General features: G+C 39.8%; 1 protein-coding gene across 3 annotated transcripts in view; it reads left to right on the top strand.

Annotated features, from left to right (window-relative positions):
- Window positions 1-16,204, top strand: part of patj (PATJ crumbs cell polarity complex component) — a 396,330-nt gene that overhangs the window by 98,976 nt on the left and 281,150 nt on the right. For 2 of the 3 annotated variants that reach the window (XM_043699257.1, XM_043699256.1), the window contains exon 19: window positions 4,289-4,498. The exons of the other annotated variant lie outside the window; for it this stretch is intronic. In XM_043699257.1, coding sequence (XP_043555192.1) covers window positions 4,289-4,498 — 210 coding nt within the window. The remainder of the gene's footprint in view (window positions 1-4,288; window positions 4,499-16,204) is intronic. 3 annotated transcript variants of the gene reach the window in all.

Raw genomic sequence — 16,204 nt, 5'->3', positions numbered from 1 at the left:
TGATAAATATGATTAATGTTGATTTATGTAGAAAATTCTAAGTTTCTTCTTATGGTATTGTCCAGTCCAATTACACACTGGTTATAAAGCCAAGAACGAGTTTGTATTGGAACAGAGCAGATCTCCAAAATGCTGCACCCCAGCGTGTTATGATACCTGCAAGTGTTGGACGTGAAATGTATTGTGCTGAAAAACAGGATGCTTACAATCTACCAGTTGATGACTGACAGATCTCTGTTGCTCTGTCATGTATAAGTTTAGAACACGGCAAACTCCCATGTATACTTGAGTAATAGTTAATTTTTTGACTATTTCTTAAGGTTAAGTATACGGAGTCAACAGTTACATGGATACTGTTTTGAGGGGTTGAAATTCATGCTCATTAAAATTCATACCGTATCAAAATTCATACCGTATCATTAACAGAAGCCCAATCGATCTTCAAACAAATAAAGGAAAAAAAATGAATTATGGTAATTCTGAAAACCCAGAACGGAACGCAACAGGCACCGGACTGGAAGACTGGGAGCGGAGCCGAACAACTGGCAGATTGGAAAGCTGGAGCGGGATGTGACAGCTGGTGTACTGACTCATAAATGTTGATCTGTTATCTGTGAAGAACTAGGGTTGACTTTTTCATGAGATATATGGACAATTCCAAGTTATTTGCCAAAAATAGGGGGTCAACCTTTACATGCGATCGACTATTACTTGAGTATGTATGGCATGTACATCAGATGATACATTTGCCTGGACTTATACCACAGAGCTTCATTGTGTGTTGTCTTCTGATTTATTCCAGTACACCAACAACAGATGACTGGGTGCAAATCTTCTGTCTAGTTTCTAAATTTGGATAGCATGTATGCAGAGATCTCTGAACTTCAAAGTTTTTTTTATTTTAAAAATATAATTTATATTTCAAGTTTATCGAATAACGATTATTATTATCAAATTCAATGAAGTGCTTGAACGTGAGAAACATAAACCAGCAACAAAAGTTCTGGATTTCAGTTTTGCAGACATCATTGTAGTGAATTGGGAAGATCTGTTAATGGGGACAATGTCAGGTTATCACTGGAAAGCGTTCAAAACAATAATATTGATTATTATTAATATATACCTAATTGGCAAGAGTTTTTGCCAAGCAAGAGGTTGACAGAGGTAAAATACAATGTAAAAGTAGAAGTGAAATATAGTAATGCAAAAAAAAAGTTTCCAGTAGCAGTGAAAGATACAAAAAATAGCGGAAAGGTGGCAATTTGGATTCATGAGCAATCAAAGGAAAGTATGAAATGAAACTGGTAAGGGATATCAAAATCAACACCAAAAAAAAACTTTTAAAGAGAAAGTAAGGTGATCAGAAACAATTGAGAATCTTTAAACTGCTAATTATGCTGTTCTTAATGAAGATAAATGTCATTCATGGTGAGGAATTACTTTTTATCACTATTTATATAAGAGAGACTAAGCAGACTATTATTGAGTCACAAACTCAACAATATTAACATTGCAAGGCATTGTTAATGAATAAATTAATCGGACCAAAAAGTGTTAAATCCTTGGGACCAGATGTCTTCCATTCCAGTGTTTTAAAAGAGGTGGGTGAGAACATTACAGATGTTCTAACTACAGTCTTCCAAACTTCTCTTGGATTTTTATAATTAAGTTATGCCTGATGAAACTGAATGAATTTTCTGACGAGCTAACTGGAGAAGTGGACAAAGAAAGGATTGTCTCTCTGTTGTTTATATCAATTTACCAAAGATATTTGCCCAGAGACGTCAAGCTAAATTTGAAGCCCATGAGTTCAAGGCAAGTTATTGATTTGGAGAAAGTGAGGACTGCAGATGCTGGAGAGTCAGAGTCGAAAAGTGTGGTGCTAGTAAAGCACAGCAGGTCAGGCAGCATCCGAGGAGCAGGAGAGTCAATGTTTTGGGCATAAGCCTTTCATCAGGAATGTGGAGGGTGATAATAGCGGGGTGGCGATGGGGCTAGGCTGGGGAGAGGTAAGGACATGGGTTGAATGGCAGGCGACACAGAGTAGGGGATAATGACAGAAAGATAATTGGTATAGTTAGCAGTATAGATGGAGCATAAAGTTGCCAAGAGATATTGATGAATCAAGCGCTGTCTAAAACTTTGGCAAATGGAATTTAATGCAATGTATTACAGGGTTATTCGTTTTAGATCTAAAATAATAATGTAGGGTAATCCAAAGTGGTGAGATCTAGTGATGAGTATGTGGAGTGAGGTCGCAGATCAGTCGCTGTCCAACGAATGATGAAAATGGCTTACTTCCGTTCATGTATTCTTGTTCTCATCTAATTAGCTTTTATTGTTTTCGGAGGCCATTCTTTAAATCCTTGTTAGCCCTTATCCTTGTTTGATAAGGACCAACAGCTAACAAAATTGCAATCTATTTTTCCAGTCTAAGTATATCTCTGTTAAATTCCACTGTTTATTATTCATAGCTGAGTCCATGTTTAAGAACAATGATGGTAGGAATTTACCAGTATTTTGCAATCTATTTTACGCATGTGCACCCTTAACATAGGATTTTCGTAGTTCACGTCAAATTGAGGACTGACTGTAATTTGGTTTTGTTTGGCTTATTTTTACAGCAGGATGTGCAGAAGTTTTAGAATTCCTAGTTTATAAATGGTTGAAGTATTATTAACTTGAAGTAAAAGCCAAATAAGTTTGATTTGGTTAAAGCTTTATATCTCCAATTACTTTGTTGGAATGAGGAACTACAAGTTATTGCTTCAGAAAATTTAAATTCTTAATTTATCAGATTTTCACTATGTAAAATTCGAAAATATCTTTTCAAGTTGCTTGACTGAATTGCACGTTTCTTAACTTCTATAAAGTGCAACATACATGTTAATGTCAGATATGATGAACTTATTCCAGTGCATAAGTAGTTCAGTCTTGTTGACTGTGTGCGCTATTTTGTGTAAAAAACAGGATAAGAAGTTTTTCATAAAATACACTAAATAGAATAATATGTATGGAACAAAGATTTTGTGATATCAATGGTTTAACATTTATGTAATTCATTTTTTCTTTACAAAGAGCAGTTGTATTTTCCAAAACACAATTTCTCAGAGTACCGATCATAGCAATCACCAACCGCAAGGAGAAACCAAATTTCTTAACACTGTGTTATAGGTTTACTTTTTGCTTATCCTTGTCTTATTTTTTGACTTGTGAAACATGCTAGCAGACAGTACAATGTTCTGTTAGTTTGAAGCTTCTACTATCCTCTATAATCCAATGTAAATTACTTTTAGCACACTGTCTACCCACATTGCTTTTGGCTAAGGAAGAAAAAGATTCTCACATTATGCAAACTTAAATGCAGTGTGCTCACCTGGTGTTTATTTTCTGACCTGTGCCTTAGGATAATAATGTATCATTTTCAAAGTGAAACTAGTAAAAAGGTGTTAAATACTTTTTCACCAGGAGCTGTTTCAGTTTTTTTTAAAAATGCATGTTGTTCAGTGACAGTGAATTACTTCTGCATTTATAAAATAACATCTGTTAAAATTCTCCTTGAAGTAACCATTTTTCACACCTCACATTTCATTTGTAGATTTCATTTTGGAAATCTTCATAGAATTTTTTCAAAAACTCTTAATCTTCCTAATTCCTTTTTGAAATTTCATTATTCTTCCCTTTGTGCAATTTATTAAGTTGTCAGACAATTGTTGCCATTCCTGTTTCTCAGCCTGCTGAGGAGTGATAAAGACATGAGTGGCTGGGGCTGATGGCTGCAGTTGGAGCTTCTCTTTTCATTCCTGAACGAATGTAGTTCCATGGAGGACCTTACCTGATGGTGTTGCTGTGACTGGGTGCTAATTGCATGTTGAACCCTATCAAAAACATTCTGTTGGTATCGTGGCACCACGATATGTTATGCTTGCTCGAATTTCCTTTAAGTCATTTTTCCTTGACTGATAAATGTTGCTTGATTTGTTATCAGTATTGTTTTGCATTTAATGAAATTTTGTTTTCCTTTTTCAAAAAATGCTGGCTACTCATAAATTAGCTGTGACTATGTTGGCAAATGTGGCATGCTTATGCAAAATAAACTGCCTGGAAAGTATGTATGTTCAGTAATATTTATAGATTGAAGCTTGGTTAAAGTATATTGCAAAGAAATTTTGTGATTAATATATGCTTGTAGCTGTGCGCAGTCCATATGTGCTATGCATCTTTACCTAAGCCTGCTTTCGATCTTTTTGTCTAACTAACTTCTTATGGTCTTTGGCTCCCTCTGCAGGATCCTTTAGATCCCGCACGCACTGTTATTGTTATTCGCTCTTTGGTGGTTGGTGGGGTTGCTGACTGTGATGGCAGGGTGCTACCTGGGGATCGGCTCGTCTTTGTGAATGATCACAATCTAGAGAATACTGCTTTGGGGGAAGCTGTTCAGGCTCTGAAAGACGCTCCGACTGGCATAGTCCGCCTTGGCATCTGCAAACCAATGGTGGTAAGCACCAATAGTATACATGAAATGCAAACTCTTGATTGTTTCAGAGCTATGAAAGATTTTTTTACTTCTATGGAACTCCTTTTGCTAATCAAAAACTTGCAATTTCTTTTGTTTCCATGTTTATTTACAGTTTTGCTTAAAATTGACTAATTCAAATATAACAAAAGTGTTCTGTTCTTGTATGTCAACAGATTGCTGTATTTCAATAAGCTGCTTCAAATGTAATACATTAATTTACAATGTAATTCGGACTAAGACGTCATAGTTCTGGTTTGAGATAATCAAATGATTACACTGCAATATATGAACACACTCAAATTTTCTAAAACAAGATAAAAATGAAAATATTAAGCTCAGTGGCTTCTTGTCTCTGAAAAGTTTAAATATTATAAATTTTACCAGAGAACTTAAACTACTGGCAAATTGTTTTTTTTCGAAGATGCCTGAAATTTTTTGAAATTGTGACTTTTTCTGCTCTTAGGTAAAATGTGACTTTATTTATAGAACGTAGAACAATACAGTGCAGAACAGGCCCTTCGGCCATCGATGTTGCACCGACCTGTGAACTATTCTCAGCTCGTTCCCCTACGCTATCCCAAAATCATCCATGAGCTTATCTAAGGATTGTTTCAATCTCCCTAATGTGGCTGAGTTGACTACGTTAGCAAGTAGGGCATTCCTCGCTTTTACCACTCTCTGCGTAAAGAACCTGCTTCTGACATCTGTCTTAAATCTATCATCCCTCAATTTGTAGTTATGCCCCCTCGTACACGCTGACGTCATCATCCTAGGAAAAAGACTTTCACTGTCTACCCTATCTAATCCTCTGATCATCTTGTATGTCTTTATCAAATCCCCTCTTAGCCTTCTTGTTGTCAATGAGAACAGGTTCAAGTCTCTCAGCCTTTCCTCCAGACCAGGCAACATCCTGGTAAATCTCCTCTGCACCTTTTCCAATGCTTCCACATCCTGTTTATCACAGGATGTTTCCTACATCCATCTGTAAGCAACCTTGACATGGACTTGGACTTTTAACAAAGCAGTAATTGATAAGAACAAAGAAGAAATAAAGAACAAGAACAGTACAGCACAGGAAGAAGCCCTGCAGCCCACCAAGACTCTGCTTACACATGATGCCGTCCTAAACTTAAAGCCTTTGCCTCAACTCAGTCTGTATCCCTGTATTCCCTGGCTGTTCCTATATCTGTCAAGATGCCTCTCAACTGTTATGTCCATCTCCACCACCATCTCCAGCAGCACATTCCAGGCACTTATCACCCTCTATCTAAAAAACCTGCCTCTCACATCTCCTTTAAGCTTACCCCCTTCTAACTTAAACCTACGTTCCTTAGAAATTGACATATCCACCCTGGGAAAAAGACTGACTATCTACTCTAACTGTGTTAATTTTGTAAACTTCTGTCAGATTGACTTTCATCCGTGGTGTTCAAGAGAAAATAAATCTAATTTGTCCAATCTCTCTTCATAGTTACTATCCTCCAAACCAAGCAATGTGCTAGTAAACTGTTTCTGTACCTTCTTCAAAGCCTCTAATCCTTGTAATGTGGCAACCAGAACTAAACACAATATTCCAATGTGGCCTAACTAAAGTTCTGTATAGCTGCAACATGACATGCCAATTTATATACTCAGTGCTTCACTGATGAAGACAAGCATGCCCTATGTTGCCTTGACAATCTTATCCATCTGAACACAACCATCACAAGCAGCTGAAGAAGGAGCGGCGCTCTGAATGATAGTGCTTCCAATTAAACCTGTTGGACTTTAACCTGGTGTTGTGTAATTTTTAACTTTATCCACTCATGTTGCCACTTTCAGGGAACTGTGGACCTGTACGCCTCGATTCCTCCATATGTTGATGTTGATAAGGGTTCTTCAATTTACTGTATACTTTCCTCCTACATTAGATCTTTCAAAATACATCACTTTGCATTTGTCCGGGTTAAACTTATCTGCCATCTATATCCTGCTGTATCCTTGGTATTTCCTCCACTCTATCTGCCACTCCCCCAATCTTTGTTCATCCGCAAACGTACTAATGGGACCACGTACATTCACCTTCAAATCATTTACATATATTTTATATATATTACAAACACCACTGGCACAGATCGCCAGTCAGAAAAACACCCTTCAACCACTCTCTCTTCCATGACTGAGCCAGTTCTGGATCATCTCACCAGTTCACTATGGATCCCATGTGAATTCACCTTTTGTATTAGCCTACCATGAGGCACTTTCTCAAAGGCCTTGCTGACGTTAATATAGACAGCATGTGCTACCCTGCTCTCATCAATCATCTTGGACACCTGCTCAAAAAGCTCAATCACGTTTGTGAGCCGCAACCTCCCCTGCACAAAGTCATGCTGCCTATTGCTAATTAGTCCATATTTTTCTAAATGTAAGTAAATCCTATCCCAAAGATGCTTCTCCAATAATTCCCCTACCATTGACATAAGGCTCACTAGTCTCTAATTTCCCAGAATATCCCTGTGCCCTTAAACAATGGAGCAATGTTGATTATTCTCCAGTCTTCTGGGACCTCTCCTGTGACCAAACTGGATAAAAAGATCTCCGTCAAGACCCCAGCAATTTCCTCACCCGTCTCCCTCAGCATTCTGGGATAGGTCCCACCAGGGCCTGGGGACTTATCTATCTTAATGCTTTTAAAGACACTGAACACCATTTTTATATTGACTTGCCTCAGAATATCAACATACCCCTCCCAAGACTCACCATCTATCATGTCCTTGTCCTTTGTAAATACCGTTGCAAAGTATTCGTTCAGGACCTCACCCACTTCCTCTGGCTCCATGCATAAAATTCTTCCTTTATCCTTGAATGGCGCTACCCTTTGCTCTTTATGTATCTAAAATGCCCTATGGTTTTCCTTAATGCTCTTTGCTAAAGACAATTCATGGCCCTTCTAGCCCTCTTAATTCTTTATTTCAGTTCTTTCCTGCTGTCTCTGTATTCTTCCAGGGCTCTGTCTGTCTTCAGTTTCCTAAACCTTACATATACTAGGAGAAAGTGAGGACTGTAGATGCTGGAGATCAGAGTTGAAAAGTGTGGCGCTGGAAAAGCACAGCTGGTCAGGCAGCATCCGACGGGCAGGAGAATTGACGTTTCGGGCATAAGCTCTTCATCTCCTTTTTCTTTTTGAATGAGCTCTCAATTTCTCTTATCATTTAGATTAGATTACATTACATTACATTACAGTGTGGAAACAGGCCCTTCGGCCCAACAAGTCCACAGCGACCCGCCGAAGCGCAACCCACCCATACCCCTACATTTACCCCTTACCTAACACTACGGGCAATTTAGCATGGCCAATTCACCTGACCTGCACATCTTTGGACTGTGGGAGGAAACCGGAACACCCGGAGGAAACCCACGCAGACACGGGGAGAATGTACAAACTCCACACAGTCAGTCGCCTGAGGCGGGAATTGAACCTGGGTCTCTGGCGCTGTGAGGCAGCAGTGCTAACCACTGTGCCACCGTGCCACCCATAAGCTTCCTGATTCTTGCCATCCTTATTCATTATTTTTACAGAACCAGGCTGGTCCTGAACTCTAATCATCTCGCCTTTATAAGATGCCCACATGACAGACGCGGATTTACCCTCAAACAACTGAGGAAATCTACTTTGATAAAGTTCCCCATGGTAGGCTCATTCATAAAGTCAGGAAGTATGGGATACAGGGAGATTTGGCTATATGGATTCAGAATTGGTTGGCTGACAGAAGGCAGAGAGTGATTGTAGATGGAAAGTATTCTACCTGGAGATTAGTGTTGAGTGGGGTCCTGCAGGGCTCTGTTCTTGGGCCTTTGTTTTTGTAGTTTTTATAAATGACTTGGATGAGGTGGTTGACAGGTGGTTTCGTAAATTTGCAGATGACACAAAGCTTGGAGGTGCCATTGATAGTATCAAGGGCCATTGCAGGCTGCAGAGTGACAAAGACAGGATGCACAGCTGGGCTGAGAAATGACAGATTAAATTCAACCTGGATAAATGCGAAGTGATGCATTTTGTAAGGTCAAACTCGAATATTGAATATAGGATTAAAGACAGAATTCTTGGCAGTGTGGAGGAACAGAGGGATCTTGGTGTGCAAGTACATTAATCCCTCAAAGTTGCCACCTAAGTGGATAGGTGCATATGGTTCCTTTGCTTTCATTAACAGGGGGATCGAGTTTAAGAGTCACGAGGTTTTGCTGCAGCTCTACAACTCCCTGGTGAGACCACACTTGGAATATTGTGTCCAGTTCTAGTCGCCCTACTATTGGAAAGAAACAGAGACTTTGGAGAGGGTGCAAGAAGGTTTACCAGGATGCTGCCTGGACTTGAGGGCTTGCCGCATGAAGAGAGGTTGAATAAGCTCGGACTTTTCTCTCTGGAGAGGAGGAAGAGAGGAGACCTGATCAAGGTATACAAGATGATGAGAGGAGTAGGTAGAGTCAATAGCCAGAGACTTTTCCCAAGGGCAGGATTGACTGGTACGTGGGTCATAGTTTTAAGATATTAGGAGAAAGGTATAGAGGGTATGTCAGAGCAAGGTTCTTTACACAGAGAGTTGTGAATGCAGGAATGCGTTGCCAGAGTTGCTGGTGGAAGCAGAGTCATTAGAGACATTTAAGCGACTGGTGGACATGCACATAGATAGCAGTGAGTTGAGGTGTGCGTTGGTTAAGTTATTTATTTTACATTAGGATTAACCCTCGGCACAATATCGTGGGCCAAAGGGCCTGTTCTGTGCTGTACCTTTCTATATTCTATGTTCTAACTACCCTTTTCTGTATTCATAAGTAACTTAGTCAGAAGTCAAACGACACCAGGTTACAGCCCAGCAGGTCTATTTAAAATCACAAGCTTTTGGAGCACTGTTCCTTCATTAGATTAGATTAGATGCCCTACAGTGTGGAAACAGTCCCTTCAGACATACAAGTCTACACCAACCCTCGGGAGAGTAACCCATCCAGACCTATTTCCCTCTGACTAATGCACCCAACACGATGCAGTTTAGCATGGACAATCCACCTGACCTGCACATCATTGTGGGAGGAAACTGGAGCACCCAGAGCAAACCCATGCAGACGTGGGGAGAACGTGCAAACTCCACACAGACAGCCGCCCAAGGCTGGAATCCCTCCCTGTGAGGCTGCAGTGCTAACCACTGAGCAGTGGAGGGAGGCATGCAGGCACAGAATATATAGGCAGAGAGATATTCGGTAGGTAATTTTAGGTAATTAAGTATGTCAATAGATAAGTACAAATAGTGTGAGTAGAGCGTCAACACGTTGAATAACAAGTGAAGGGATGACCTATGAACTGGTTAATTAAGGCAGAGACAGGTACAAATAATCAAAAATAAGATGGTGTTAGCGACAAACCAAATGGCTAGCATAACATGAGTAGGTATCAGAGTTGCATGACACGGGTCTAATCAAAATAACAAATAATCAAAAACTATACAAGCTAATTGCATACAATTATCCCTGTATCTTAATTAGTTTGTATAATTTTTGATTACTGAAGGAGCAGTATTTCAAAAGCTTGTGATTTTAAATAAACCTGTTGGACTATAAACATGTGACTTTTGACTTTGTCCATTCCAGTCCAACACTAGCATCTCCATATCATAGGTAACTTATAACTTATAGAATTATGGTCACTGTTGCTGAAATGCTCCCCCATTAAAACTTTGATCACCTGGCCAAGCTCATTCCTCCATACCAGTTCGGTATGGCCCTTTACCTAGTTGAATTCTTCGCGTATTATTTCAAAAAACCAAGCTGGACAGACTTGAAAAGTTCCATTCCATCCAAACTCCTGGTACTAGGCAAATATCAGTCAATATGAGGAGGTTAAAATCACCTACTATGACAACCCTGTTATTTTTTACATTTTTCCGTTATTTGTTCACATATCTGATCCTCGATCAGCTGCTGGCTGTTGGAAGGCGTGTGATACAATGCTATCAAAGTGATTGTACCCTTCCTATTCCTGAGCTCTATCCATATGACCTCATTGGGTGAGCGCTCCATGGTGTCCTCCTTCAGTACAGCCATGATATTCTCCCTAATCAGTGATGCAACTCCCCAACCTCTTCTACCTTCTTTTCTATCACTCCTGAAACATCAAAATCCTAGAATGTTAAGCTTGCCAGTCTTGTTCTGATCTTGCCCAAGTCTCTCTAGTTGCAGCAATGTCATAGTTATTAATCCATGCTCAAAGTTCATCTGCCTTACCTGTCATACTCCTCACATGAAAACAAATAGGCCTCAGACTGCCAGTCCCACTGTGTTCATAACCCCTTCTGTCTGTTTTTCCTCTTCGCCTTACTGACGTTAGTCTCTGACTCCTGTTCAGTCATTTCACTTGCTGACTTACTGCTCTGATCTCCAGCCCCCTGCCACACTAGTTTAAAACCACTCGAGTGGCACTAGCAAACCACCCTGCCAGGATATTTGTGCCCCTCCGATTTAGACAATACCTGTCCTTGTACAGGTCCCACCTGCCTTGGAAGAGATCCCATTAATCCACAAAATTGAAGCTTTCCCTCCTACACCAGCACTTTAACCACATGTTTAACTGTATCATCTTCCTATTCCTACCCTCACTGCCAAGTGACACAGGAAGTAATTCCAAGGTTACAACTCTAGAATTCCAGTTTTTCAACATCCTACCTCACTCGTTTGTAAGACCTCATCTTTCTTGTGACTTTGTCATTAGGAACAAAATGAACCAAGATGCTGTAATAGATTTTTATGTGTTTGTGTGTGTGCATTGTACTGAGTAAAATTAGCACATGCTCAACTGCAGACAATCATTATTGAATGAACTGTCTATATACTTACCCAACAGAAAAGGCAATATTACAAAATGCACAGATATTGCAACGTATTACCCATTGAAATGTTTAAAAAATACACTTACACAGGTTCTAGAATACAAAATGATTAAATGAGATAACCTGAAAATTTAGGAGAATGGATTTCATGCTTGTTTACTATAATACAACCAATGTAAGCACATTTGACCAATACTGCCAGAGTAATTTGCACATAAAATTTATTGTTTACCTTTAACACCTAAGTGTTTAATAAAAACACCATTTGCCAAGAAAATGTGTTTAGAACAAGATTTTTTCTCTTTCTGCCTCCACACTTTCTATTAACTATCTTCCATCTGGCATAGTTCTCTTGCTGTCTATCATGCCTATTGACTTGTTGACTGTTCTCTCAATGTTTATAACTATCAAATCTGAACACTTGACTCTGATTGCCAATTCCACCTAAATGGTTGGGACTGTGGCATTGATTTGTCTTCTTCAACAAAGACCATGGTTTATTTTCTGATGCTGTGGGATTTTGTGATATCAGCAGCCATTCTCGTTCTTTTTGATTAAAAAGCTAATTTGACTTGACTTTGCTGTGGAAGGAATTTCCATGGTGGGAGGTTGCTATGTGCTCTCCCATTGTCATATTTCCTCTTTAAAGCAAATAATTCTTATGACACCGAGGGAGTTTCTCTCCACTCTTTATTGTCAAAACATCCAGTTTCTTTACAATAATCCCAAGCATATACTACTTACGACCTTTGTGGTTTGTCCAGCATGACTTTTTGAACAGTGTTGAACTCTCTAAGTTTCAGTCGTGGGGTACCATGTTTCCTAGAATCCCTAAGTTCAGAAGGAGGCCATTCAGCCCATCAAGTCTGCACCAATTCTCTGAAGATTATCCACCCAGGCACCCATAGCCCTGTGTTTATCATAGCCAATCCACCTAACCTGCACATCTTTGGAGTGTGCGAAGGAACTGGCACACCCGGAAGAACCCCATGCCGACATGGGGAGAATTGGCAAACTCCATGCAGACAGTCACCCAAGGCTGGAGTAGAATCTGCGTCCTTGGGACTGTGAGGCAGCAGTGCTAACCATTGTGCCACCATGCCATAACCTTTGAAAAGTATGGGTGAGCACTTGACATGTCATAACATTCAAGGCTATGGGTCATTTGTTGGAAAGTTGGACCTGTGCATTTTTAGAGTAGTTTTGTCAGTGCAGATTCCATGGGCTGAAGGGTCTCTTTTAGACTGCATGATTCAATGATTCTTGGTTGGATAATTTCACATTCTGAGATACTTAACAGATTTTCCACAACTCTTCAATATTTCTTTCTAACTTTGAATCTCAAAAAACTCTTTTTGCTACTGCTTTCATACAGACTAGATTTTAGATTAGATTACCTACAGTGTGGAAACAGGCCCTTCAGCCCAACCAGTCCACACTGACCCTCCGAAGGGTAACCCACCCAGACTCTTTTCCCTCTAGCTAATACACCTAACACTATGGGCAATTTAACATGGCCAATTCACCTGACCTGCATATCTTTGGAGTACTCCCATGTGGCCTGGATGAAACTCCTCAAAAAACCTCTCTCTCTACCTTGATACCTCGTAAACTGGATAGGAGACAGCCTTGCTTCATTTCTACATGTGAAATATCCCTGCAGGTTGTTTTCTTCAGACTTTTTAGGCCACCCATTCAAAACATAATTGAACACTGAGCACTAGATCTATGTGAGTTTCTTCACCAATGTCTCTAGCTGACACTGGTATGTACACTCATTCACAGATGATTCAGTGGTTAGAAATGAGGCAGACCTTGATGGGAAATCTCAAAAGACCATCAGTATTTGCATAATCTCCTGAATTATGGTATTTCTATCATAATGATGGCTAAATTTTATCATTTGTTTTTTTTCTGCTTAATGACCACTTCCTGCTCTTTGACTACTTGATCATTGCCGGGTTTACTGTTAGTGATCCCTACAATAAATAAGTTGACCCAATTTAACCTTATTTTTCTCAGCCAAACCCTTCCTTTCTGGAGAATTTGCTCTGTCCTTCTCAGAGCAATGGCAAGTAGTAGGCTGCATTATCATATTCCACTCTAACACTAACTTTTCTTAATACTGAAATATTGTTATTAGACCATCTAGTCATAGAGACTTACAATACGGAGACAGGCCCTTTGGTCCTAACTAGTCCACGCCGACCAAAATGTCCATCCATCCGCGCTAACCCCGTTTCCTTGCACTTGGCCCATAACCTTCTAAAAGGATAGTCAATTTCATACCAGTTTTGCCAAAGGAAATGCGGCTTGGGGTTTCTTTCACACTCCTCCTGAGATAATAGATTCATCGCTGAATCAACGATAAAAGTAAGTGGTCAATTTCTGATATTTTTGCTGTGGGCACTGCAATTATATCTTCAGCCCTATTACCCTCATCTTCTATGTGTTATTTCTCTTGGTCTCTGAGTACAACCTTTGATGATCCAGCTTGATATAATTTCCATCAATTTCCGAATCTATCCCATGCACATTTCCAGCCTTCTGAATTAGCTTTGGATCTAATGCCCTCAATTCATGCCCGCAACCTGCATCATAATCTGGATCTTCTACATTCCGGCATGTCATCTGATTATGAATGTTTTTTCCCACAGGCATAAAGTACTTTGTCTGCAAATGAGGCATTAAATGATTGGTGGCTACCATGGGAATGGTATCATCTAAATTTCTGACTCTGAGACCACGGACCTAACTGCTGTTGCTTCGATCTTCCTGAATTCCAGTGCACCCCCCCCCCCCCCCCCCCCCGCGCCCCCACTCCCACTCCCAATCTTAGAAAAGCAGCTCTCTTACAATATGTAACTATACTTTTCTGTTATTTGATGGATGTGGCCTTCTACACCAGCTTATACCTGTTCCTCAGAAACTTGCGCCAAGCTCCATTCATCTTTTGGCCTCCAGCAAACGTATCTCTAAGGTTGAATTCTGTGTTTGCACTATATTCTCGTACCTATCACACAACGACTGCATATTCCTAAGGGCAACTTGGGACAGCCAGCCAACAATATCCACGAGAGAATTAAAACAAAATCCACAATGATGAGTGAGTTTCTTTAACTTGAGAGTGTAATCTGAAGCGTTCTTACCTGCTCCCTTTTGATGGAATGTAACTCTCAGTGTAATCACATTCCGAGTCATGACATGAGTTTAGAATCTCATTGAATTCTGCATAGTTGATTACAGACAAGGCTGGTTTGACACTACCTCAAAAGTATCCAGCCTTATTGTAGTGAGGGAAGCATTTACTTTATCCTAATTTATGTCTTTTCCATTCAGCAAAATGTATAAATGTGATTCATAATTAAACTAAGCCTTTTTGTTAGAGCTGAATTCACCAATTATCCCCAATATGCCATTAGTGCTTTTTTCAATTATGTACCATGCTGATTTACTGTGTATCTGGGTGTAGTGCGCCAACAGAACAAGCTTTCAACTCGTTCAAATTTCCTCACAATAAATGTTATCAATTCCAAAATGATTTTACGTTGTTCTATAGTCCTGACTTTCACAAATGGAATGTAAACATGATTTGGAGATGCCGGTGTTGGACTGGGGTGTACAAAATTAAAAATCACACAACACCAGGTTATAGTCCAACAGGTTTAATTGGAAGCACACTAGCTTTCGGAGCGACGCTCCTTCATCAGGCGATTGTGGAGGGCTCGATTGTAACACAGAATTTATAGCAAAAATTAATGTTAGACTATAACCTGGTTTAGGAATGTAAGCACAAATTCCACCCCAGCCTCGCCACCAGCTTTCTGGTGTGTATTGAAATGAGTAAGACGCACAGAATTGTAGGTATCCATTATAAAACAACTCGACTGACATCTCTCCAATAGGGAGATTGCAAGACAGTACGGTTCAGGGAACAGGAAGCATGGTATAATTGTTTTGGAGATGGGCTGCTTGTCTGTTATTGAATTAATGTTTAGTGCTGGATGATGTTGCTGCCTCAGGCCTTGCAATGCCCAGAAGCAAAGGTTACTGATAGTTCTGCCATTCATATTTAGTATTTGAACAAGTATGTCATTAGTCATGCACCTCTAATGCGATATTTTGCAATACAGTTTTTGGAGAAGAATGAGAAGCAATATAATCTAATTATGAATGGACTGCAGGAACCGAGAGACCTGGGGTTTTAGTAGAGAAACTGAGAGGAAGTGAAATAATAGAACAAGCGGGATGATCATAATAGCATGGAGGACATGTCAGATTAAATGAGAAAATATGTGCCCTCTTTATTGTTTTGGATGACAGTTGTGAGTAGTGGTTCTACCTTTCCATTTACTTCTAATCCAGATGTATCTTTTGCGTTTTTGCTTGTCACAATATTGTCTCATATTGCCTTGCAAAATCATTCCTTTCATCTCTGCTGCTTTTCACCCTTCCATAGATCTTGTCATTTGTTCTTTCCTGTCCTCCCCACATTCTTTGTCTTGGTTAAAAGGTGTTATATCTCTCAGCGCTCATCACTTTGTTGCTCCTCTCTGACCTGAGAGATTAACCCTGTTTTTCTCTCTACATATGCTACCTGGTTTACACAGCTTTTTCCATTCCTTTGTTTAAAATTTCCAGCATCCAAACTTCTTTGCTGTTGTACCAGGAATGAAGGGCTTCTTTTTCGTGCCAAGTTCGGATAAACTGTCAGGTTAAGGGAAGATTTAATTGAGGTGCTCCAAGTTCCAAGGACATTTGATAGAGTAGATAAAATGGCCGGAGGGTTGGTAATCAGAAGAACCAGATTTAAGAAATAACTAAGGGA

The sequence above is a fragment of the Chiloscyllium plagiosum genome, chromosome 11 (assembly GCF_004010195.1).
Source record: "Chiloscyllium plagiosum isolate BGI_BamShark_2017 chromosome 11, ASM401019v2, whole genome shotgun sequence".
In the NCBI taxonomy this organism is placed as follows: Eukaryota; Metazoa; Chordata; class Chondrichthyes; order Orectolobiformes; family Hemiscylliidae; genus Chiloscyllium; species Chiloscyllium plagiosum.
Note: the sequence above shows the minus strand (reverse complement) of the source record. Positions and strands in the feature narration are given on the sequence as shown.